The 22,994-nt window shown below is 46.3% G+C and overlaps 1 protein-coding gene across 1 annotated transcript; it reads left to right on the top strand.

Moving 5' to 3' along the window:
- Nucleotides 1–518: 518 nt before the first annotated feature.
- On the top strand, nt 519–22,929 carry PDIA6 (protein disulfide isomerase family A member 6). Its single transcript, XM_060648549.2, has 13 exons — nt 519–650; nt 6,471–6,612; nt 10,839–10,896; nt 11,264–11,390; nt 13,172–13,278; nt 14,498–14,628; nt 15,013–15,127; nt 15,687–15,827; nt 16,583–16,667; nt 16,795–16,867; nt 17,987–18,145; nt 21,766–21,862; nt 22,456–22,929. Exons 1-13 carry the CDS (start codon nt 632–634, stop codon nt 22,522–22,524), a joined length of 1,323 nt encoding a protein of 440 aa, XP_060504532.1. The 5' UTR covers nt 519–631; the 3' UTR covers nt 22,525–22,929.
- Nucleotides 22,930–22,994: the final 65 nt, after the last annotated feature.

Here is a 22,994-nt window from a genome sequence, read left to right as displayed (position 1 = left end):
TTGAATTATGGTAGGCACAGTACGCACAGTATGATTAGCAAGTTTGATTGACTACCCATCAAGGCACAGGACAAATTAAAGTGTCATTTAATAAGGTCATACATGTACTGAGCGCCCAAAGAAAGTTATCCTCTCTGGGGGACAAAGAGGATAAGGGGTGGAGAGTAGGGGGGGCAGGGGATGAGTGAAGGCTGGAAAGGGGCTCGTTAGAGGCAAGGGAGGGAAAGAGAGAATAAAGACCCTTAAGATAAGAAGAACCAAATACTGGACTCTACGGGGGGGAAAGTACCGACAGCCCGCTTCGGGCTGGGGGAATCCGAGAGCCACGGAGGAAGGAAAGGGTGGTCCGCCCCGCCCCCCAGCAAGCCCCTCCTTCCGCCGCTCGCTCCGCCCTCCATAAAAAAATCAAACCGGTAACCTCTACCCGGCCGCCTCCCATTGGTCACGCGAATGAGCGAAGCCTGCTGGAACCAATGGGCCGCGGCCACGGCTTGGCGAGCGCCTTCCGGCCCGTCCCCGCCGCACCGCCCGGCGCCTGCCTCACGGGCCGAGGGCGGGACGTGGGGCGGCGGGGGCGCGGCGCGCGGAGCTGAGGCGTCGGTGGGACTGCGCGGCGGCCCGGGAGCTCGGCATGGCTCGCCTCGTGCTGGGTAGGCGCGGGCCTCCTCGTCCCGGGGGGCCGCCGGGGAGGCCCGGGGCAGGGCGGGCGGGCGGGCGGCCTCGCGGGGCCAGGGCTGGGGTGGGGGATGCGGCCGGGGCCGCCCCTCGCGCGGGGGTGCGGGGCCCTGCCGGTCTCGGGGCGCGTGCGGAGGGGAGGCAGCGCGGCGGGGCTCCCGCAGCCCACCCCGGGGAGCGAGCGCGACGGGGTCGGGGAGTCCCGGGGTGGTGCGTCCTGAGAACCACCGGGAGCCCCGGGCCGGGCGAGGGTGAGGGCCGGGAGCTGCGTTCGAGCCGTGCGGAGCAGCTAGGACTCGATCCCTGGCGGAGGTGGAGCCGGGGGCGACCGGAGAGGGTTAGGGTCAGGGATCCCTTGTCCTGGGCCCGCCCTCCTCACCCTGGCGTGTAGACGGCACGGCCGCGGGGTCCTCACCCTGCAGCTCGTCCTCACCACTTGTTTAATGCCGTCCCCACTAATTGAGAAAAACTGAAATACCGAAACCCAGTCCTGGAAGAGGCCGAAGAGTTTGCTTTAGAAAGGGAACGGTGCCTTCCCAAAGCGCTTCAAGTGTGAGCGAACTTCTAAAAACTAAATGGGACGCAGACCACCATGAATTATGTAAATCCCTGTTTTAGAAACTGTGCAGTGAGTGGGGTTGAGGATCCCGACCCTTTTCTGGCTCGCCTTGGTCCCCGCCGAGGCGCCCTTAACCTTCGTTACCTGAACGCCCTGGATCCAGACCGCAGAGTTTGAGCCCCAGCCGGCCCTGCCCCGCATTTCTTAGCTGTGTGTCGGCGAGCTAGTGACTTAGTCACTCTGGGCTAGTCCTCCCCCGCTGGGTGGTTGTCAGGATGCACGAGTTCACATGGGTGTCAAGAGGGTAAACAAGATGTAAATATTTGCTGTAGTGCAGAGAGAACGTAGAGGAGGGGAAAAGATTCTAGTCTCTGTTCAGTGTCCCTTGGGTGAATTCATACTGGGCGCGGAAAGAGTCTGTGATTCTATCATTTATTTGCATCAATGGAGTCAGACCTTTTGGGGAGCCCTCTTGGTTTCTAGATGAGTGCTAGGGGATCGTGTACGCTTGGTAGCAGGTGTGGGACAGAGAGGCTACTGATGGGGATTTATGACATCCTTCACTACCGTGGACGAATAATGGGGAGCCACAGATGGCAAAACCATCTGCTCACATAGATTCTAGACACTTGGATGTTCCAGTTTCCCATTGGTGCTCATTATCAGTGAGTGGAACAGCCACGTGAATTTTAGAAACAGAACACTATTAGTCGGCATTGACCCAGTTTATCATCTTAAGTGGCCCGGAGTGTTTTGTTTGTCTTCTTGAGGGTTTTCATAGGGGGTAGTTAACATCTTTCAGTCTGTTTTTCTGAGTAGTATGGTTCGATTTTTTTTCCAGCCCTATGTGGTCATATTGCCTTCTAGGGAGTGTAAGTCTCAAATCTTTATCATCAAGACATTCCCACTAGAGAGCCATTTATAAGGAAGGTGGGGGGGGGGGCTCTTCTGAGAATTTGGCAAAACGTAAAGACAAAACATTCGGGGCGCCTGGGTGGCTCAGTTGGTTAAGCGTCCGACTTCCGCTCAGGTCGTGATCTCACGGTCTGTGGGTTCGAGCCCTGCATCGGGCTCTGTGCTGATGGCTCGGAGCCTGGAGCCTGGAGCCTGCTTCGGGTTCTGTGTCTCCCTCTTTCTCTGCCCCTCCCCTGCTGGCACTCTGTCTTCCTCAGAAATGAATAAAAACATTAAAAAAATTTTAAAGACAAAAAGCCTAGCACCGTTACTAGGAGAAAAAAAAAAAGAAGCAGCCCAAGTCCCTGTTATACTGAGTGTCAGCAGCCACGACCATCTTTGTATGTAAAGGAAGCACATTCCTGAGGTGGAGATCTGGTCCATCCCTTCGGTGACTCCAGCCTGCTGTCCCGGATTGGCAAGAGAAGGCAGTGAACCTACTTATCCTGCCACAAGCTAACTAATGACCCTCCTTGGGATTATACTAATGCAGTCTCCAGTCCTTTGGTTTAAAATGTGGGTTGCATAACCGTGTTCTCTCTCTTTCTAATTATGTGGCCTTAGGCAAGTTACCCTTTCTGTGTCTCCGTTTCCAGGTCTAAAAATGGGCATGATGAGACACATACCACATAGAGTTCTTAAAATGAGTTAATATATCCTAAGTGTTTACGCACTGCCTGGTGTGTAGTGTCATTTAAGTGTTATTCTCAGTTAACATGTCAGTTTCTGGAGGGTAGTTGGATAGATACATAGATCAAAGTGTTAGCTATACTATACCCCCAATCCCTTTGTAGGATTCTCTCTTAAGGAAATACTCATATTTATCTGAAGGGGGAAGAGTGTAAGAATTTTCAGCATTGGCCTGTTAATAGTGAAAAATTGGAAAGAAATTCTGTTAGTGGTGGATGGGCAATGTGATATAGCCATTAAAAATGGTTATACGGGGGGTAAAAAGTAATCCATAATTATGTAGAAAACTTGCTTTGAGTGGGAAAAAAGGCTACAAAAAGGAATGTATAGTAAGATCACATGCATATAAATATAATAATAAAGTTTTAGACTTCCGAATAGCACAGAGAAGTCCATATGAATATCACCAAAATACGAATTGCCCATTCTAGTGGGACTGTTCATGGGTTTTCTTTTGCTTTTCCATTTTTGAAAATTTCACATTGAGCTCAGCGTATTGAACAAGTATTGATTTATGTTGATTTTTTACAAAAAATACACTTTAGAAAGTAGATCTCCATGGAGGATTTTCCAGGCCCAGTCTTAACTTGTGAGCTTATTCAGAATTAGGATGGTCTCTGCCTGGTCTTAATTTACTTGATTCGTTAAATATGTCAAACTCCACTTAACCTTTACTGCAGCAACAAAAAGATTATCAAGCAGCACAATCCAGTAGAGATATGCAAATTTTATATCTAATTTTAAATAGTCTCGTAGCCACATTTCAAAAGGCAAAAAGAAACAGGGGACATTAATTTTAACATATTTATTCCCCACTGTATCTCAGATATCATTGTAGCATGTAACCAATATCAAAAATATTAATGAGGTACTTTTTTTTTTTCCCCCCTACCAAGTCTTCAAAATTTAGCACTTTGTATACCTTCACTCCATGTGGTGAGTGGTTAGCATGTTGGACAGCGGCAGTTATTAAGGCAACCCCAGTTTGGTTGGCCTGACCTCCATCCACATGCACTCTTTCCCACCTCTCAAAGTGGAAAAGGGGCCATCCTGCCCCAGGCTACCCCTGCCACTGACTCTGGGTTCCCTCCCTTCCCGATTCGGATTCCAGGCATTTTGTTTCATTATTCCTCTACTTTATCTTTAGCCTCTCCCACTCCACATATTTTTTTTCCCTTCAAGCTCAGATCACTCTCATCTTTAAAAAGAAACCTTCCTTCTGCCCCACGTTTGCTTGCTCTCTTGTGCTCTTTATAGTGAAACTTGTTACAGAGTTCCCTTTTCATGAACTTGTTCCCTCCTACTGTCTCCAGTCTTTTGCAGATTGGCTGCTGCCTGTTTTCACTCCTCCACCTCAGCTGTCCTGGGCTCTGGGGATCCTCTGTCATGAAATCCACCAGATCGTTTTCAGTCTCCTACTTGACCCCCCAGCAGCGGGTGTTACTGCTGGCCATTCCATCTTCCCCTGAGTTTAGGTGTGACCCCACTCTCCTGATAGTTCCCCCATCTGCTGTCCACATTGCAGCCAAAACGCCCTTTCTGGAAAGCAAATCTGGTCATACCCCCTGCAGGATAGCCTTTTAGTGGTTTCATGTCCCCCTTACCAAAGTCCACAGTTTTATTTCATATAAAGTTCCTACATTATTAGCCACATCTACAAATCAAATGCAGTGTTCTTGAAAAATAGAATTATGTTGTTTATTCATGCCCCTGACATACTGAACCATTTTATCCTGAGCTCTAAAAGACAACATGGTTTAATGGGAAGAGCTTGGAAATAGAAGTTAGAGACAGCAGATGGGTCCCTAGAAGTGCCTTTGTTTCCTTATTTACAAACGAGGGGCGATTCCTACTCTTAGTTAGTAATGCTGTGAAAACCCAAGTGGTCCAGTGTATTTGGAGTCATTTGAAAGTGGTTCCGTAAGCATAAGGTGAAATATTTAGCAACAGAACAGTTAACACTGGTGTACATTCCTTCCAGAAGAAATTTACCATTGGGTTATTCAAAAAGGTTCCATTTGAACTCTTCCAAATTCCGTCTACAGAATAAGCATATGAGCAGGTGACCACAATGGCATACCCGTCCGCTGCCTTAGGACACAGGTCCGCCTCACCATTTGTTGCATCAGTAGATTAAAAGAAAGAAGTTGTATGATCATCTTCACAGATGCTAAAAAGAAATAGGTAGAAATTTCTTTAATATCCTAAAGTTTATCTGTTTCAACTCAAAAGCCAGCAAATGAGAAAATACTAAAGTCAAGAACAGTCCATTGCTTAGCATTGTTCTGGAGGTCTTAGACAATGCAATTAGAAAACATAAAGAAATCATATGTTTAAAGGGAGAATTGGAATTTTGATAGTACTACCAATTCAAAAACGTTTTGAGTTTTTAAGATATTTCTTTTTTTTATATTTATTTATTTTTGAGAGACAGAGTGAGACAAAGTGAGAGTGGGGGAGGGGCAGAGAGAGAGGGAGACACAGGATCTGAAGCAGGCTCCAGGCTCTGAGCTGTCCGCACAGAGCCCGACGCGGGGCTCCAACCCACAGACTGTGAGATCATGACCTGAGCCGAAGTCGGACGCTCAACCGACTGAGCCACCCAGGCGCCCCTAGTTTTTAAGATATTTCTAAGTCCATCCAGAACTTGTTTTCCTATATAATTGTTAACAATTACGTTTTAAGTTCCTACAGTAGCCAACAAAAATGCATTTGGGCCACAGTGTGGCTAAACTATGCTGTTAATAAGACAATAACACTCCATCCTTCTTTTGTAACATTTATGTGAAAATTCTTTGTAAGCTCATCCAGCAGCATTGCAAGTGTCTGGTGACTGCCATACATAGTGTGAGTAGAAATAAAAATATTTATAAAAACAAGTATTGCCCTTGATAGAGTCCCAGTTTAGTAGACAAGACAAATAATTAATTTTTCCTTCAAAGGAAGTTTAATAAAGATACTGTACTCGGGCGCCCGGGTGGCTCAGTCAGTTGGGCGTCCACCTTTGGCTCAGGTCATGATCTTGTGGTTCGTGAGTTCGAGCCCCACATCAGGCTCAGTGCTGTCAGCGTGGAGTCCACTTCGGATCCTCTGTTCCCTTCTCTCTCTGCCCCTCCCCCGCTCGTGCTCTCTCTTGCTCAAAAATAAATAGACGTTAAAAAGAGATAGTGTGCTAATATTGCAACTGAATAACACAAAAAATAAATGCTGTGTGGATTACTCGGGGCCACAGGGTAGCCTCCCAATTTTTCGGTGTCTTCGCCCATAAAATGGCATGAATACTATTACTTCACGAGGTGATTGTGAAGAATGAAAATGTTAATACATAAAAAGCACCTAAGTTAGAGATCTTTTTCGATTGCAGCTCAAGAGATGAGAGTGTGGAACTCTTTCCTACTTGCTCTGTGCTGCACCGGTGGCAGTGAAATTCCAGGGGCTGCCACAGCAACAAGGGGGATGGGCACTGGGGGGTTAGAAAGGACCTGACCCAGGCCATGCTCCTGTGTGAAGAACCTTGGGCAATTCAAGAAGACACTTCCTGCCAGAGCTTGAACCCTGTCATTAATGGTGTGCTTTTTGTCTTTTACTGCAGGTCTAATAAGCTGTACCTTCTTTCTAGCAGTGAATGGTCTCTATTCCTCTAGTGACGATGTAATTGAATTAACTCCATCCAATTTCAACCGAGAAGTTATTCAAAGTGATAGTCTGTGGCTTGTAGAGTTCTATGCTCCATGGTAAGTATAAAGCACTTGTGGATTATTTATGGTACTTTATAAAATTAGGAATATTATATAAAAATGTGATTTTATTTAGTCATCTAGTTTGTCTAGTTTACTGCGTGTTTAAAAGAAGTAGAGAGGGGGCGCCTGGGTGGCTCAGTCGGTTAAGCATCCGACTTCGGCTCAGGTCATGATCTCACAGTCCGTGAGTTCGAGCCCCGCGTCGGGCTCTGTGCTGACCGCTCAGAGCCTGGAGCCCGCTTCAGATTCTGTGTCTCCCTCTCTCTCTGCCCCTCCCTTGTTCATGCTCTGTCTCTCTCTGTCTCAAAAATAAATAAACGTTTAAAAAAAAAAATTTTTTTTTAAAAATAAATAAATAAAAGAAGTAGAGAGGAAAATGGGGGATTCCACAAAGTGTTGTCTGTTAAAGGCCATGGAGATTGAGTCCACTGGGGGGAAAAAGGTTGAAGTAGCTAATTGTTGCAAGAAAGAAGAAAGAAATATTTTCTTATAATTTTAAGAAGATATATCTCTGTAATGAGGTAATAAGTAGGGTCTTGATGGAAGGGAAACTCCTTTATGCTGAAAGAATATTGGGCACAGGAAAGGGAAAAGCTAGTGATCGATTCCATTCTGTTTCTTGAAGAAGAGAGTGGCTTCTAGAAATACATAATTGTAACAATCTGATTTAATTTAAAAATTCCTCTCTTGACTTACATGCATTGCTGGAAAAAAACCCTTGTGGAGTAAAGATAGAATTTTCATTGAAATTAACGGTCACAACTATATATAGTCAAAACACGGTATTGCACTAATTGTTTATGGAGTTAAACGTGTAATGCAAACAAAACAAAAACGCAACAGGTAGAAGTGCAGAGACTGGTTAATGGAAACTGCAAACGGTGCCCGAAGCTGTTACTTCTCTAAACCGGCAGGGCCGTGGGCACTCAGGTCCGGGGAGGCCTGAGCCCCAGCCAGCTGTATCTGCAGATCAACCGTACAGCGATCTGAGATCCCGATCGTCCTTGTAGATGTGAGCGATGTCCCCTAAGCTCACATAGGAGGTAGTGAATGGAGTTATCACAAATTCTTCTTACCTGAGTGGGTGCACTTCAGAGTATGCCTGATGAGAGGTTTCCTTTTATTGCTTTCATTTTTTCTCTGCAAGACCATGAAACAGTTTTGGAAACTCAATGCGGGTCCTTGTGGACTGTTTCGCTTAATGTTCAGTGTAGCAAATTAAGGTAATACCCTCTGCTTAAAAATTTATGTTACCACTTTGTGAATACTGTTCATCCTAATGCCTTCATCATTTAAAAAAAAAATTTTTTTTTTTAATGTTTATTTATTTTTGAGACAGAGGGAGACAGAGCATGAGCAGGGAAGGGGCAGAGAGAGAGGGAGACACAGAATGGGAAGCAGGCTCCAGGCTCTGAGCTGTCAGCACAGAGCCCGATGTGGGGCTCGAACTCACAAACTGTGAGATCATGACCTGCGCTGCAGTCGGACGCTTAACCGACTGAGCCACCCAGGCGCCCCCTTCATCATTTTTTTTTAAAGCTTCTCTTTGTTTTTCGTGTGTCAAATCCAAATGAGGATTCTGTGTGGAATGTAGAAATTGTAAATGTACGAACTGTTATCTTGTTGAATGCCTTCGTATGCAGTTTTTGCAAGTTTGATTTTTTTTTGTTTATCATTTATGGCATGAGTAATTTACATTGTTTTGGGAAGCTTCGATATGAGAGAATATACCTCATTCCAAAATGGAATCAAACAGCATCATTGAGAAGGCTGGGTCTGGATCCTGTAGTTAATTGTTCTTGTGACATGGCACTTGGGCCTCCCAGTGTTTTGGGTAAGAGGAGGTGTCATTAGAGCAGGTGCCTTTAACCTCTTCTTGTGCTCAGACTTGGCAGCTTGGTGAAGGCTTTGAATTCTTTCCAGAATAAAGGTTTTCCTTTTCCATCTATGGAGTAAAGCATATAGGATCCCAAAGGGAACCTAAAACATTGAAATAACATTCACAAAATACTAAAACAAATTTTGATGTGATTATGTAGTACTCTTACTGGGACAGCAAATATCAAGCTCCAGCAGCAGATGTAACACCTAGACATCATAATTTTGAAATAGCAATGGACAGAAATGAAGTTAAACTGTAGTAGCGATCTGAAAGGGGCTGAGTTTTCACTTGTGACAAAGTCACAAGTGCTCATGGTGTGTTGTTAATGTTTATAATTGAAGGGAAGTCTGCGTCTCATTTACAAGTTAGTGAAATAGGGGGGGCCTGGGTGGCTCAGTCGGTTGAGCATCCGGCTCTGAATTTCAGCTCAGGTCTTCATCCCAAGGTCATGGGAAAGAGCCCTGTGTTGGACTCCAGTGCTGAGTGCGGAGCCTGTTTAAGATTCTCTCTCTCTTCCTCTGGCTCGCTCTCTCTCTTAAAAACATCAAAAAAAACCAAAAAGTGAAATAGAGGTGTTTTTACCCCCACCAAAAGTTCCTAGAGCCCCTGAATTTTTATACACCAGTCCTTCGGGGTCTGGATTGCAGGGAAAGAACCCTTGGGTCAGAGGTGTGCTGTACCTCGACTCGTGCGGCATTTCTGTCGGTGTTTACTGCGCTTAATATTGAAATTGAAGGAGTGTGGACTCTGACGTCTCCAATAGGAGTCCTTTCGTAGAATAAACTCATTGAAAGAGGCACAAAGTCCTATAAAATTTTGACCCCCAGACTTCTAAGTAGCTCACCTGAACTGCAAAAAACTACTATATGCAAGTATGTAAACCAGCATCACAGGACATTTCTCAGAAGATCCTGACCTTTAAAATACTGGATTAAGGTTAGGCCCCTATGGAAGGGGCCACCAATATACAGGGATGAAGAATGTGGGACCTGGAGCCACATAGACCTATGCGGCAGCTCTGTGACCAGATGTCTTGTGATACTGGGTAGGTTTCTTAACTCCTCAGCCCCTGTCTCCTCATCTGTAAGATGAAAATGGCAAGGCCCGTCTTCAGTGATGTGCTGACAGAATGAAATCCCGTATGAAGGGCTCCTCTTGGTCTGGGCACCTGGCGGTTACTCATTAGGTTCTTAAAAACTGAATTAGGAGACTCGACTTTGTTAAAAAAAAACAACTAATCACCTGTGGATAAACTAGCTTTAGTATCTTCATGCAGTGGATGTTATTCAGTATTGAAAATGAACAGTAAAACTGCAACCTTGATAAATGGTATGAACGTACCAGGTTTTTGTATACATAACTTTTAAAAGCACTGTCTGTGTGTGATGTTTCACAATAATTTGTTTCAGATACCGTAACGTGAAGGATTTTCTTTTCTTCTTATCTCTGTCTCTTGCTCGCTCCTGTTCTTCTGTCACCATCTTGTGGTATTGAATACTTTTCAGCTTGCTAGGCATATAAAATTGGGATTACGTGTACATTTGTAACCCCACGTGCTGCTGTGGGAGCCAAAGAGCATTGAGATTTAGGCTCTAATTCAGATGCTTCATCTGTAAAATGAAAAGGTTGGACTAGATCAGGGAATAGGAAATCTTGATGGGCTTAAAAATCACTGGTTGAACTTCCTAAGATGTAGGTTCCTGAACCCCTTCTCTAGGTGTTTGGATTTCATGCGGCCTAAGAATCTGCCTTTTGCCCAGGCTTACAACTCAGACCACACATTGGGACACACTTGACCAGATGAATGCTAAAGTTCCTACCCAGGGATAGAGTTACAAATGCTGGTTTGTTTAAACTCTTTAAACACAATTTAAACAGTAGCTTGGGGGGACACCTGGGTGGCTCAGTCAGTTCAGTGGCCGACTTCAGCTCAGGTCACGATCTCACGGTTTGAGTTCGAGCCCCGCGTCGGGCTCCGTGCCGACAGCTCGGAGCCCGCAGCCTGCTTCGGATTCTGTGTCTCCCTCTCTCTCCGCCCCTTCCCCATTCACATGCTGTCTCTCTCTCTCTTTCAAAAATGAATACATGTTAAAAATTAAAAAAAAAAAAACAAACCAGTGGCTTGGAAACTTTTAAAATTAGTACATGAGGAAGAGTGATAGTAGAATCCTAAAATGGCGAGTTCCTTCACGTCACCGATCATGTTTCACTAGCGCCTGTGCTCCCTGCCAGCAGCCACCCCTGTGCGTGTCCCTCAGTAGAGTGTCGGTAGAGTATTTTTGAATCGACGATCGAAGACTTGAACCGTTGCCTCATTTGTGCTTTTATCTCCTGAAAGGTGTGGCCACTGCCAGAGGTTAACACCAGAATGGAAGAAAGTAGCAACCGCGCTAAAAGTAAGTTTCCAAGACGCCCACGTGCATTCACCTGTGTGTGTATAATAAGTAAGAACGCAGCCGGGCTTAACGTGCCGCCGGAAGTTCATTGGCTATTTTCACTGAGTCAGTTTTCCCGATTAATGACATAATCCTCGCGGTCTCACCAATTCTTGGTGCTGCTCCAAGAGGCCCCTCCAGAGCTCCGTCCATTTCTCCCGTCATTCCACGTAGGCGTGACCTCCCAGGCCCCAGGTCTCGTTAAATCTGTCTGTAAACCTAACCTTGCCCTGTATCCTCTTGGAGTCTACATGAGTTCAGTGATGGATCTTTGTGGAATCTGCTCCAGTGGAAAAGAAAAATGGATAAAACTCTTACATTTTCACAGGATGTTGTAAAAGTTGGCGCAGTTGACGCAGATAAACACCAGTCCCTGGGAGGTCAATATGGTGTTCAGGGATTTCCTACCATTAAGATTTTTGGATCCAACAAAAACAGACCAGAAGATTATCAGGGTGAGGACTTTTCCTAACTACTCTATTCCCCTGGTTGGAATTTTAATTTGAACAAGTAGGTAAAAAATAGGAGCAAGGGCTCGTTTGTTTTTGTAAATAAAGGTTTTCAAAACAGTCACACCTACTTTCATGTCGTGTGTAGCTGCTGTCACACTGAAGTGGCCGAAGTGAGTCGCTGCAGCAGACCGGGTGGCCCGCACCCCTCAAAATCGTTTGTGTTTGCCGCTTTACGAAGAGTTTGCCACCTCTTGGTCTAGAGCGCAAAACCCCTCTCTTTTTTCCTAGTACATTTGTTTTCTTTTTTTATTTTGAGAGAGAGAGAGAGAGAGAGAGAGAGAGAGTGAGTTTGCGAGTGGGGGAGGGGCAGAGAGAGGGGGAGAGAGAATCCCAAGCAAGGCCCCTCACTGGCTCATTCCCACAAACAGCGAGATCATGACCTGAGCCAGAATCAAGAGTCAGACACCTAACCTGAGCCACCCAGGCGCCCCTCCTAGTATATTTCTTGAGTTGGCATATTTCCAAGTAGATTGGTAGCAGGGGCACCGGTTCCGAGGATGGAGGTCTTGGCCCTTCTGTATTAGAAAGTGATACACGTGGTGATGTCAGCCGGGGCCGCAGTCCCACACCATCTGAATATATACCGCAGTCCCACACGATCTGACTATATACTGCGTGTTGCTGTACTGTATTTTTTTTTTCTAATGTCAGGGCTAAAAGTGTGCTCAGATGTTTTTCTATCTTCCTTGGCAGTTTGGTAAGAAACTATTTAAAAAATATATGGAATTTTCTAGAGACATTTTATTAGAGTTTTCCCTTTGAATGCTAAAGATAGCGTGGCCCATATTATTCATACGTTTTTCATACCTTAAAGGCCCCCCTGACTTTTTCTCGAGTGTATAGTTTTTTGGTTAAACTTCTAAAGGCTGTTGTCATTATTGAGTTTCAGTACAGTGTTTGTTACTTCTTAGATTAGGAGAGAATTCAGCTAAAGAACCTAAAACAGCCCAAGTATTGTAAGCAAGATAGAAAGAAGGCGCCTGGATTGCTTTCCAGTTACTTGGCTTCACTACTTTTTCTACAGTTTTTTCTGCTTGTCATCATAGAAATAGTTTCTTCTGGGGAGCCCGGGTGGGTCAGTTGGTTAAGCATCCAGCTTCAGCTCAGGTCATGATCTCGTGGTCTGTGAGTTTGAGCCCTGAATTGGGCTCTGTGCTGACAGCTCGGAGCCTGGAGCCTGCTTCGGATTCTGTGTCTCCCTTTGTCTCTGCCCCGCCCCCGTGCACCCTCATTCTCTCTCAAAAATAAAAAAAATAGAAAGGGAGAGAAATAGATCAAAAATAAAATAGAAAGAGGAAGGAAGGAAGAAAAAAAAAATAGTTTTCCTGTATTTTCCTCGATGTAATTTGTATTTAGAAACGTCCCCTGCTTTTTTTTTAACTAGATAATGGGCTTATTCGTCTGTATACATGTTACACGTTCAGCAGACATTTGTGAGTTTCTCTCATTTGCGGATGGCATTAGTAGGTGAATAGGATGTTTGTGTTTAATAAACTAAAACTGAAGGAGAGGATTTGGTTTTCCAAGGGAAAAGTCAAGTGCAGTGTATATTACAGGGAGAACTTGACTGTGTGTTAAATACCCATGTGTTGTTGGGTCTGTTCAAACATCAGATAAAGCTGACAGAAATCTGACAAATGTAAAGGGCCATGTCTTTAGGTCGTGTCATTATAGGCACACGGCCCCCACCACCCATTCGTCTGATTGTCCTTTGTCTTCTGTAGGTGGCAGAACTGGCGAAGCCATTGTAGATGCTGCTCTCAGTGCTCTGCGCCAGCTCGTGAAGGATCGCCTTGGGGGGAGGGGTGGTGGATATAGTTCTGGAAAACAAGTAAGACTGTGTGATGTCAACTTTGAATGTGTGTGATGAGTTTGATGCCACAATATGGACTCTTTGTAGAGGATAGTTTTGGGGCAGGTTATTTTTGTTTTTTGGGGTTTTTTTTTGTAGTTACTACTAATGTTTTAAATTAGTGAACTTTCAGTTAAAAGATATTACAAGGTTGGATCAGCTCATGCCAGAGGGAATGAGCCACGTAGCCTGTTGATTTGGCCTCCTCAGAAGTCTCTAGTCCCAGAGCATCTGGCCACCACTATAGGCCAAGAATCAGGCCACAAGATGGGCTTCCTCGGCCCAGCACTGAAAGGGAAGAGTTTGGGCTGTACACCTCTCGAGAAAGAGCTTCAGACCGGGGAGCCAGGTTCTGGGACCCTTTGGCATTTGTAGTTCCAGAGTGGGGGGAGAGAGACCAGATCGGCTTGGGGACGAAGAGGGATGAAATTTGAACGACCTCTTGGCCTGTATCTGGCAATCAGCCTGAAATTTTGGAAAATTCAATCTCAGTGGACAGGGAAGAAGAGAAAAATTCCCGTTCCATGGATTGGTATTTTAGATGCCCATGTATGAGATGTGAAGTTTAACCAAATGCTCTTGTGAAAAGGCATTAAATTCTTACAAATGAAGGTAAAATGGCCCTTCACTCTTACAGAGACCAGTAAAAGTAGCTTCTTTATACAGATGTAGAATTTACCCGAAGATTCCATGCTCTTGGCTTTTGGCCCAGGCATCCGAAAGCAGTATAGTGAAACTGCTTCTTAGGTTTGCTACTCAAGAACATTCTTTGAAAATAAAGAATTAAGCGTTACTTTTAGCTCTCTTGAATGGTAGAGACTTTCTCTATGGAAAGGTAGTAACTGGTTACGTTTAACATCCTGGGATGAGGAAGCAGCTGTGCCCAGTCGGAACTAGAGTAGAATCGGGTGGTTCTGTGAGCCGTGTGGGGGTTTCTCTTAGCACGACGGCAGGCGAGAGAATTCCGGTATATTCATAGCTTACACTGGAGGTGCTGGTGATTGAGAGTAAACAGTGTTTGACAAGTGATAATAATATTAAGGAATGACCCCAATTGGAGTAGAATGGTTTTCACTAGAAAGAAGGACTCCAAACTTCGTTAAGACGCGGAAGAGATCATTGTCTGTTACCTATTTGGAATAAGAACAGCGTTCTTGCTGGCCAAGTGTAACTAAGTGTTTAATGTCACATGCGACAGGGTAGAGGTGAGAGTTCGAGGAAGAAGGATGTGATTGAGCTGACGGACGACAGCTTCGATAAGAATGTCCTTGATAGTGAAGACGTTTGGATGGTTGAGTTTTACGCTCCTTGGTGTGGACACTGCAAAAAGTAAGGGCTTTTTACCAAGTATTTTGAGTCCCGGTGCTTTTAATATATTCACCTAGCTGGCTCTGAAAAAGCTGACCCAGACGGCAGGTCAGTCACCAAGATCTCCTCCAGGAAAGCTCTGACCCCGAGTGGATGTTAAACATTGGCATTGGTGCCGAGTTTCTTCCGTCACAGCTTCAAAGATTAACAGGGACCTAGCGCGGGGGAGGGAGTGACGGAGACCTGGGAGGTGAACGTGAAAAGACGGCATCACATTGTACGCAAAGCTACGCACAGTGGTTTCCAAGCGCGGTGTGACTGTGTTGGGCAGAGATGCGCGTCTCGGTTAAAGTATTCGTGCTGACGGTTAAAACACACTTTTAAAGTGCAAATATTTTTCCATAGTCTTGAGCCAGAATGGGCTGCTGCAGCCACAGAGGTAAAAGAGCAAACCAAAGGAAAAGTGAAGCTCGCGGCTGTGGACGCCACGGTTAACCAGGTTCTGGCCGGCCGGTACGGGGTGAGTGTCCAGATGGCGAACGTCTTTGAGGAGCACACGCTGTTTTCAGCTGTGACTCCATCGGGTATCCGGGCTTCCCTGTGTGGTAGGAGGGGAGATGTTTGGCCATTTGGTAATGGAACTAAATTACTTTATTATTAAAACTAACGAGTCTTGAACTCAGGACTGACTCTCTCTCTCTCTCTCTCTCTCTCTCTCTCTCTCTCTCTCTCTCTTTTAAGTCCAGTATCTCACTGCTTCTGCTGTGTGCTGCATGTGAATTTTCAGCTTGCTCAGGCTCTTACAAGTCACTACTAGTGCTTTTGAAGTTGGTCCGCTTGTTCTAGAGCAGATAACGTTGTATTCAGTACATATGGAAGGTTTGAATAATACTCCGCTAAGCCTGGTGGGCAGGCTGTTAAAACTGCCTGATCAACAGACCTCTGTGTATCCTCCCTGATCACTGATGCAGCCTCAGACTATTGTTCTATTAAATTACCTATAAGGTAGCCTTAGAACCCGTGAAGATTATTCCTTATTAAATATTAGTTTGATTTTATATTCTTGTCTCTTTTAATAGATTAGGGGATTTCCTACAATCAAGATATTTCAGAAGGGGGAATCTCCTGTGGATTACGATGGGGGGCGGACGCGATCTGACATCGTCTCCCGGGCCCTGGATTTGTTTTCTGACAATGCCCCACCTCCTGAGCTGCTTGAGGTAAACCGCTTCCGTCACTCGTGATCAGAACCGACCATGTCTGATGGGGGAGGCTCTCACACAGTAATGACACTCCTTTGGTGTTTCCAAATGGACTTTGTCCCTTCTCTTTTAAAATGCTCTCTTTAAAGTATTATTGGACTTTCAAGTGGGGAAAACCTGCCTGATAAACTGCTACTTTTCATAATTTTAGTACTACAATCCTTACACTAGGAGGACGAGTGTGCCAAGCTTTTTAAAAATAGAATGCGCCTGGCCGCTCTCTCCCCGTTGTCTCAGCCGCAGCTGCTGTTTGTGGAGCACCTAGTCATGTGACAGTGTGACAGCATCATTCTGCTCTTACGTATATTTTCTTTTCAGTTCGCACGTGAATGCCTAGAGGTAAATACTGTTTTTATCTCATTTTATGTGAGGAAACAGGCACAGAGAGCCTCAAATCCCCATAAATATATAATACACGTGTATCTGTCTAGCTAGGTGATTGTCAGAGCCAGGCTCCTCCGAGGCTGTCTGCTTCTGGAGCCCACGTGTGTCAGCAGGTGCCGCGTCAGCACCGGGATGGCCCGGGGACAGACCCGGAAGGCCAGCTGTCCGTGGTGCCATAGCGCGAACCTGGAGCGTCAGGGGGAGTCGCTCTGTCTCTTGAAGTCTTTGCTCTTCATTGAACGTGATGGTACCGAGTCTCTGTCGTCAGGCTCACCTTTGGGTTTTGTGTCCGTGGCCTTCCAACCACCCCTTGTGCTCTGGGCCCACAGATCATCGACGAGGACATCGCTAAGAAGACCTGTGAGGAGCACCAGCTGTGTGTCGTTGCCGTGCTGCCCCACATCCTGGACACGGGTACGGCGACCAGGGGCGCCCTTCTCCGTGACTGCTCTGTGCTCCCTGCTCTGAGAATGCTTTCTAAGCTGATGAATGTTTCGGATTCTTTTATTTTTACCTTTTCAAAATTTTCTGTTTAAATTAGGAGCTGCTGGCAGAAACTCGTACTTAGAAGTTCTTCTTAAGTTGGCAGACAAATACAAAAAGAAAATGTGGGGGTAAGTTGCTGAACTTATTTTCTCAGTATGATTTGGACAGGAGAGCATAGTGCTTCCTGGATACTGTCTGGTTCAGGGTGCCTGGGCGGCTCAGTCAGTTAAGCGTCTGACTCCGGCTCAGGTCATGATCTTCGTGGGTTCGAGCCCCGCGTCGGGCTCTGTGCTGACAGCTCGGAGTCTGGAGTCTGCTTCGGGTTCTGTGTCTCCCTCTCTCTCTGCCCCTCCCCCGCTTGTGCTGTGTCTCTTCGTCTCTCAGAAGGAAAAGAAGTAATGCAAGTCTTTTACCTGTCTGTGCCACGGCACCTTTTCTCATAAGAATCATTTTATTTATTTATTTTTTAAGTTTATTTTGAGAGTGCACGCATGAGCGGGAGAGGGGCAGGGAGAGGGAGGGAGAGAGAGAGAGAATTCACGGAGCCCAGCTCGGGGCTCGATCTCACGAACTGTGAGGGCATTACCTGAGCCAAAATCGAGTTGGACTCTTAACCAACTGAGCCACCCAGGCGCCCCAGATACAGGTGTGTTTTTAATACAAAGTATGTCTGCTTCTTTCCGATTTAACTTTTTGTTTCTCGTCCTCTATCCATTGCTGTCTCACCCTCCTCGGGCCATTGCTGTCCCCCTCAAGTGACCTTGTGCCCCCTCCCGTTAGTTCAACAAAGTGTGGTGTGCCTACAGAGCACCGCATTCTGGCATCCTTCTTCTTCACCATTGTAGAAGTTGAGTAAGAACTGTGGCTGAGCATTGTTACAGGGATTGAATAATGATACACCAGTAAGTCTTAAGAAGAAGTTATCCTACTGGCGAACGTGCCCTGTTGTCCAAATGATATTAGTAGCATTTCACGTAATAGAGACAGAAAACCCAGCAGGTTTAGCGGACAGTATTTTGGAGGCTGGGAGCAAACTGTATATAGATTTGGGAGACTTCTGGAGGTAGAGTGTAGGGAACATCCAGAATACATTATTTTTGTATTTTATTTCTGTTTCTGCATCCATTTCATTCCATAAAATGTTGGGAGTGTAATCCGTTTTTTTTTTTTTTTTTTTTAGTATCTGCTGATTCGATTCTAACTACTTTGAAAGGGATCTTTACCCTAAAACAAGCCTGTTTTTCTAGGTGGCTGTGGACAGAAGCTGGGGCCCAATCTGAGCTTGAAAACGCGTTGGGGATCGGAGGCTTCGGGTACCCTGCCATGGCAGCCATCAATGCACGCAAGATGAAATTTGCTCTTCTGAAAGGATCTTTCAGCGAGCAAGGCATTAACGAGTTTCTCAGGTAATCTCTTGCCTCCTTGAGTTGTTTTTGTTCTGTGGCTTGGTTCTGCGTGGCGTGGGTTCAAAGCTAGGTTTACGTGGACCAGGCAGTGCGTGGAGTTAGTGTGCATTTGGCATTCCGGGGAATTAGGTGTTCGAGTTCTAAGTCATCGTTTTGCGCTTCTGTTCTTTTCCGTGGAAGCATTCTGTAGGGGAAGAGGCCACCTTGCTGTTGCGCCATTGCATCGAGCTCTCTGATCTCATGCAAGTCTCCTCTGGGCTGGTAGCAGCCCTCCGCCCCCCCAGCATGCTTTGTGCCTCTCGCCTCAGCTAACGCGGCTTCCGTTTCTGGCCGGTAGCGGTAGAACGTGTACTTCTGAAGTGATTCCAGCAACGTGCAAACAACATAATGGGTTCTGAAACTCAAAATCCAGTTGATAGAGCTCTCTGTCTTGCCCGGCCATTCAACTCCTCCAAAAGTTGACTTGATCATCTTTCAGGTAAACATGAGGCATTGACACTGTGCTAATTCTCAGGTGTGCGGTAATTCGGTTCATACCTCGTCCTCCTGACTGAGTCTCACAGGTACATGTCTCACGGACCTTCTCTCTGCTCACTACTGCAGGGCCTGGCTGATCGTCAGCTCTTGGTAAATAGTACGGTTTTTGTATGGTTTATGTACCATCTACTGTATTCTTACAATAAGTGTTATTAAGAAAATGCTAGAAAATACACTCACGTTACCGTAAAATTCTGCAAGTGGACTTGTATGGCTCACCCCACGTGCAGGGGTCAGCTGTGCTTATCAAATGTCATCCTTTTTCAGCAGCTGATTCCAGTGTCACAGATCGTAAGAAATGTGTGAGAAAATCGTAAGAAATGTCTGAGGGGGATCAGTAACCCTGAGGTTGAGCCTGTGGACTCATTGGAAATGGCAGGTCGAACTGCGGCTTTGATTTTATTCACGTTTCTTTTCAACCGGTTTCCCTTCTCTCGTTTGTTGTTCTTTGTCGTGTGTTTTGTGTCTTAGTACGGAGGAGGTGGCTGGTTCGTGGGAAAGCTGCGGACAATAGCGTATTGTCAACTTGAGACCGTCGCTGTTGCGCTGGAGATCGTACAGGCCACCGGTTCTCCAACTTCGTGCCTTAAAGGCGGCGGAGAACCTCAGAACCCACCCAGTTACCAGTGGGGAAGAGGACGCAGTAATGGGTGGAAAGGAGACACAGTGGGCGACAGCATACTTGTCTCTAGTCCCGTGCGCCTTGTTTTCTGACGAGACTGGACGTGCGTGCGGCTCGTCGCCGGGGAGGGGTGAGGGGGCTGCCGCCGGTGGACGGTGCCAGGCCCGCCAGGGAGTCGGTGTCCACGTCCACCAACGTGTGTGCTTGGAAACCACAGACCTGAAGCCGAGACGGCCCGTGATGGATACATTGGCAGCGACTCACAGCTGCAGTCAACCCAAGACGAGTGTTAGCGATTCCCATACCTCTCCCTGCGGGTGTGTTATTGAAGTGTTCCTTTCGGCGTAGCAGCCAAACATACGAGTACGTCACTGTGCGTGATGCAGCCGGAAGTGAAGAAAGGACTCGAGTTTCACAGAAGTTCGTTGTTTGAAGCAGCAGCCGTGTTTCTCGGGGCTCTTTGAGAAGGGACGATAGCATTTAGCCCTGCAAAGAGAATGGGGGCGCAGGGGAGGAGCGGGACTGAGCTGTTAAAACACTTTTTTTTTTTTTTTTTTAAACAACCGAACCCTGCCCTCAAGGCATAGTTCCCTTAGAATTTTTTTCCCTTTTGGGGCGCCTGGGTGGCTCAGTCGGTTGAGCATCTGACTTCAGCTCAGGTCATGGTCTCATGGTTCATGAGTTCGAGCCCCGCATCGGGCTCTGTGCTGACAGCTCAGAGCCTGGAGCCTGCTTTGGATCCTGTGTGTTTTTTTCTCTCTCTCTCTCTCTGTCTCAAAAAATACATAAACATTAGAAAAGAAGAATTTTGTTCCACTTTAAAGGAGGCCTGGCATCTTTCCATTAGTCCTTCTGTTTGCTGCTGCTGAGGACATTAAGTAGGAATGTTGGGGCACCTGGGTGGCTCGGTCGGTTGGGCGGCTGACTTCGGCTCAGGTCATGATCTCACAGCTCGTGAGTTTGAGCCCCGTGACGGGCTCTGTGCTGACAGCTCAGAGCCTGGAGCCTGCTTCGGATTCTGTGTCTCCCTCTCTTTCTCTACCCTCCTCCGCTCATGCTCGGTCTCTAAAATAAACATTAAAAAATCTTTTTCTAATTAAAAAAAGTAGGAAGGTAGCTGCTTTCTGAGCACTGACTCCCTACATCTCGGCATCCTCTGGATGAAGAGACTGATGTTCAGAGATGATGAATAATCGGATTAAGGGTCCCAAACTAGTAAGAAGTAGAACCACTGGCTTGCCTTTGATTACTTGCATGGGTTTGTATTTCTTAGGTCAGCCAGAGCTTGGGTCGGCCTGTGCCCCCTCACAGCAAATGGAGCCATTCTGGTGTAGGTTTTTGATGGACTACGAGAGACACAGGTCTGACTCGCTGTGCCCAGTACCTCTTGACCCTGCACGCGCATCGGCGTGGAGGCCAGCGTCCTGCCCTTTGTTACACTTAGAGCTCAGCGGATGGCGGTGGGAGCGCGGCTCTAGAACATGTGGATAATCGGTTTTCTGAACGTAACTCCTCTTCGGACATCAGGGTTTCTCGATGTTGGCGCTTGTGACATCGTGGGCCAGAAGTTTGTCCTGTGTGTTACAGGTGTTTAGTACCTGTCCTCTACATGCCAGTTGCACACTGTCGGCATACACACACAGTTGTGATCATAAAAATGTCTCCAGACATTGTCACATGTCCCCTAGGGAGAAACTCGCTCCATTGAGAACCACTGATAACACGTCATAAAAAATGCAGGGTAGCCAAAGGCAGTGGATAGAATTCCCCCCTTTTCCACCGAGCCAAAGAACCGCCAGACACACGTGGGACACTTCCACTCCTGTCTCTTTTCCTCTCTTCCCTGTAGTCCAAGCACCCTTCACCATTTGGAAACTTTTTTTAAAGAAGGCTTGCTCCCAGTCTGGCGGTTGCCTCTACATCTTTCTAATGAAATGTTTATCAGAGTTGGTCAGAGTCAAGACCTAATACGCCCTGTCACCATAGAACTCTTTCTTCTGTGTCTTAAAAGTTGGAGATGAGGATTGCCACCATCACCTCTAGATCTGCCTGTGGGCTGGTGTTAAGTGCTTCTGCTCGCTATTGGAAGTCTGGGGAAGGAAACCGAATTTTCGTTTTAAGATGCCGTCTTTCGTAAAGTGTTTTGGGGGTTAGTCTACAGTTTTGTTCATCAAACGTTTTGCCTGTGTTCTGCGTTAATGTTGATAGGTTTTGCGTACTCAAATTTGTATTCTAGCAAAATAAGTTTATTTTTCTTAATTAGTAGTAGTAACTAGCTTTATCTGATGCCAAGACCTTAGTCATTTCATGCCTGGTTACGTTGTCGTCCTTGCTTGAGCGGATAGTACTGTGCGGGAGCAAGACGTGAGAGGCCCCCGTGCAGAAACTTAGCCGGCGAGTCATTGTTTTAACACATCGTGTCTTCATCAGTATGTCCTTGCTTTGGTCACTGTCCCCTCAGGGAGCTCTCTTTCGGGCGCGGATCTACAGCACCTGTGGGAGGTGGGGCCTTCCCCGCCATCAGCACCAGAGAGCCTTGGGACGGCAAGGATGGCGAGGTGAGTCCTGGGGCTGGAGGCCACGCGCGTGTGGGACTCCTCACCGGGGTGCTTGTCCCACCCGCCTCTCCTCACTTTCCCCGGCCCAGGGCGCCTTTGCTGTTTGTAGGCCGAGTCCTTTCCATCCGTGGCGTGGTGTCAGAAGTGCCATAGCCTCGAGAGCCTTTCAGGGCTGCGTGACAGAGTCTTGACAGACAACCAAGATAAATTTCAGGAATGAGGTTTCATTCCTGATGATTACCGCTAAACGGAGCATTTCACCCGGAATCCATTTACTTTGTGTCTGAGAAGCACAAAATGACAACTTTGGAATTATCGTGGATTCTGGCACACTTCTGCCCCTCCCCCCTCAAAACGAGCTAAGTAGCTATCGGTGTTAAAGAGGTAGGTGATCTGTTAAGATCCTACCTCACCTAAGTTCTCGGCTTTTCCGGCTGTAAAATGATAGGCAAAGCGAAAAGCGGGAGCCAGATTAGGGCAGAACCGGCTCTGGGATCTGGGGTGTCTCTAGAAACTACCTCGCTCCTCCGCCGTGAGCCCGCGAGCTCTCCCAGCTCTTCCTGCAGGGCCTAACAAGTGGCTTTGTTTCCCAGCTTCCCGTGGAAGACGACATTGACCTCAGTGACGTGGAGCTGGACGATTTGGAAAAGGATGAGCTGTGAGAGGCTTGGCACAGACTTCAGTTTTCTTTTCTTGGGAGCAGATTTCCCCAGCAGTGAAGGAACATTCTTCACGATCGGATGAATCTACCAGTGGCCTTTTTAACCAAGAAGTAGCACTTGATTGGTCATTTGAAAACACTGCAACAGTGAACTTTTGCATCTCAAGAAAACAATGAAAAATTCTATGAATTGTTGTAGCCGGTGAATTGGGTTGTATTCTGTCAAGTAATATTTTGGAGAAAACTGATGGGCTGTTGAAATATTTTTCCCTCCCTCTCTCTGACTGCTGCTTGAATGTTCTTGGAGGCTGTTTCTTATATATAAGTTTTTTAATGTGATTCTTTCATTTGAATATTGATGGCTTTTTTCCATTAAAAAATAAAATAATATTTTGGACAATGCCAATATACGTATGAAGTTAGTGTCCACATCATAAATTCAGTAAATTTAGCCATTCAGTAAATTGATAC

This window comes from Panthera onca, chromosome A3 (genome assembly GCF_046562875.1).
Source record: "Panthera onca isolate mPanOnc1 chromosome A3, mPanOnc1 haplotype 2, whole genome shotgun sequence".
Classification (NCBI taxonomy): domain Eukaryota; kingdom Metazoa; phylum Chordata; class Mammalia; order Carnivora; family Felidae; genus Panthera; species Panthera onca.
The sequence above is the reverse complement of the archived record's forward strand: the minus strand, read 5'-3'. Positions and strand labels throughout refer to the sequence as shown.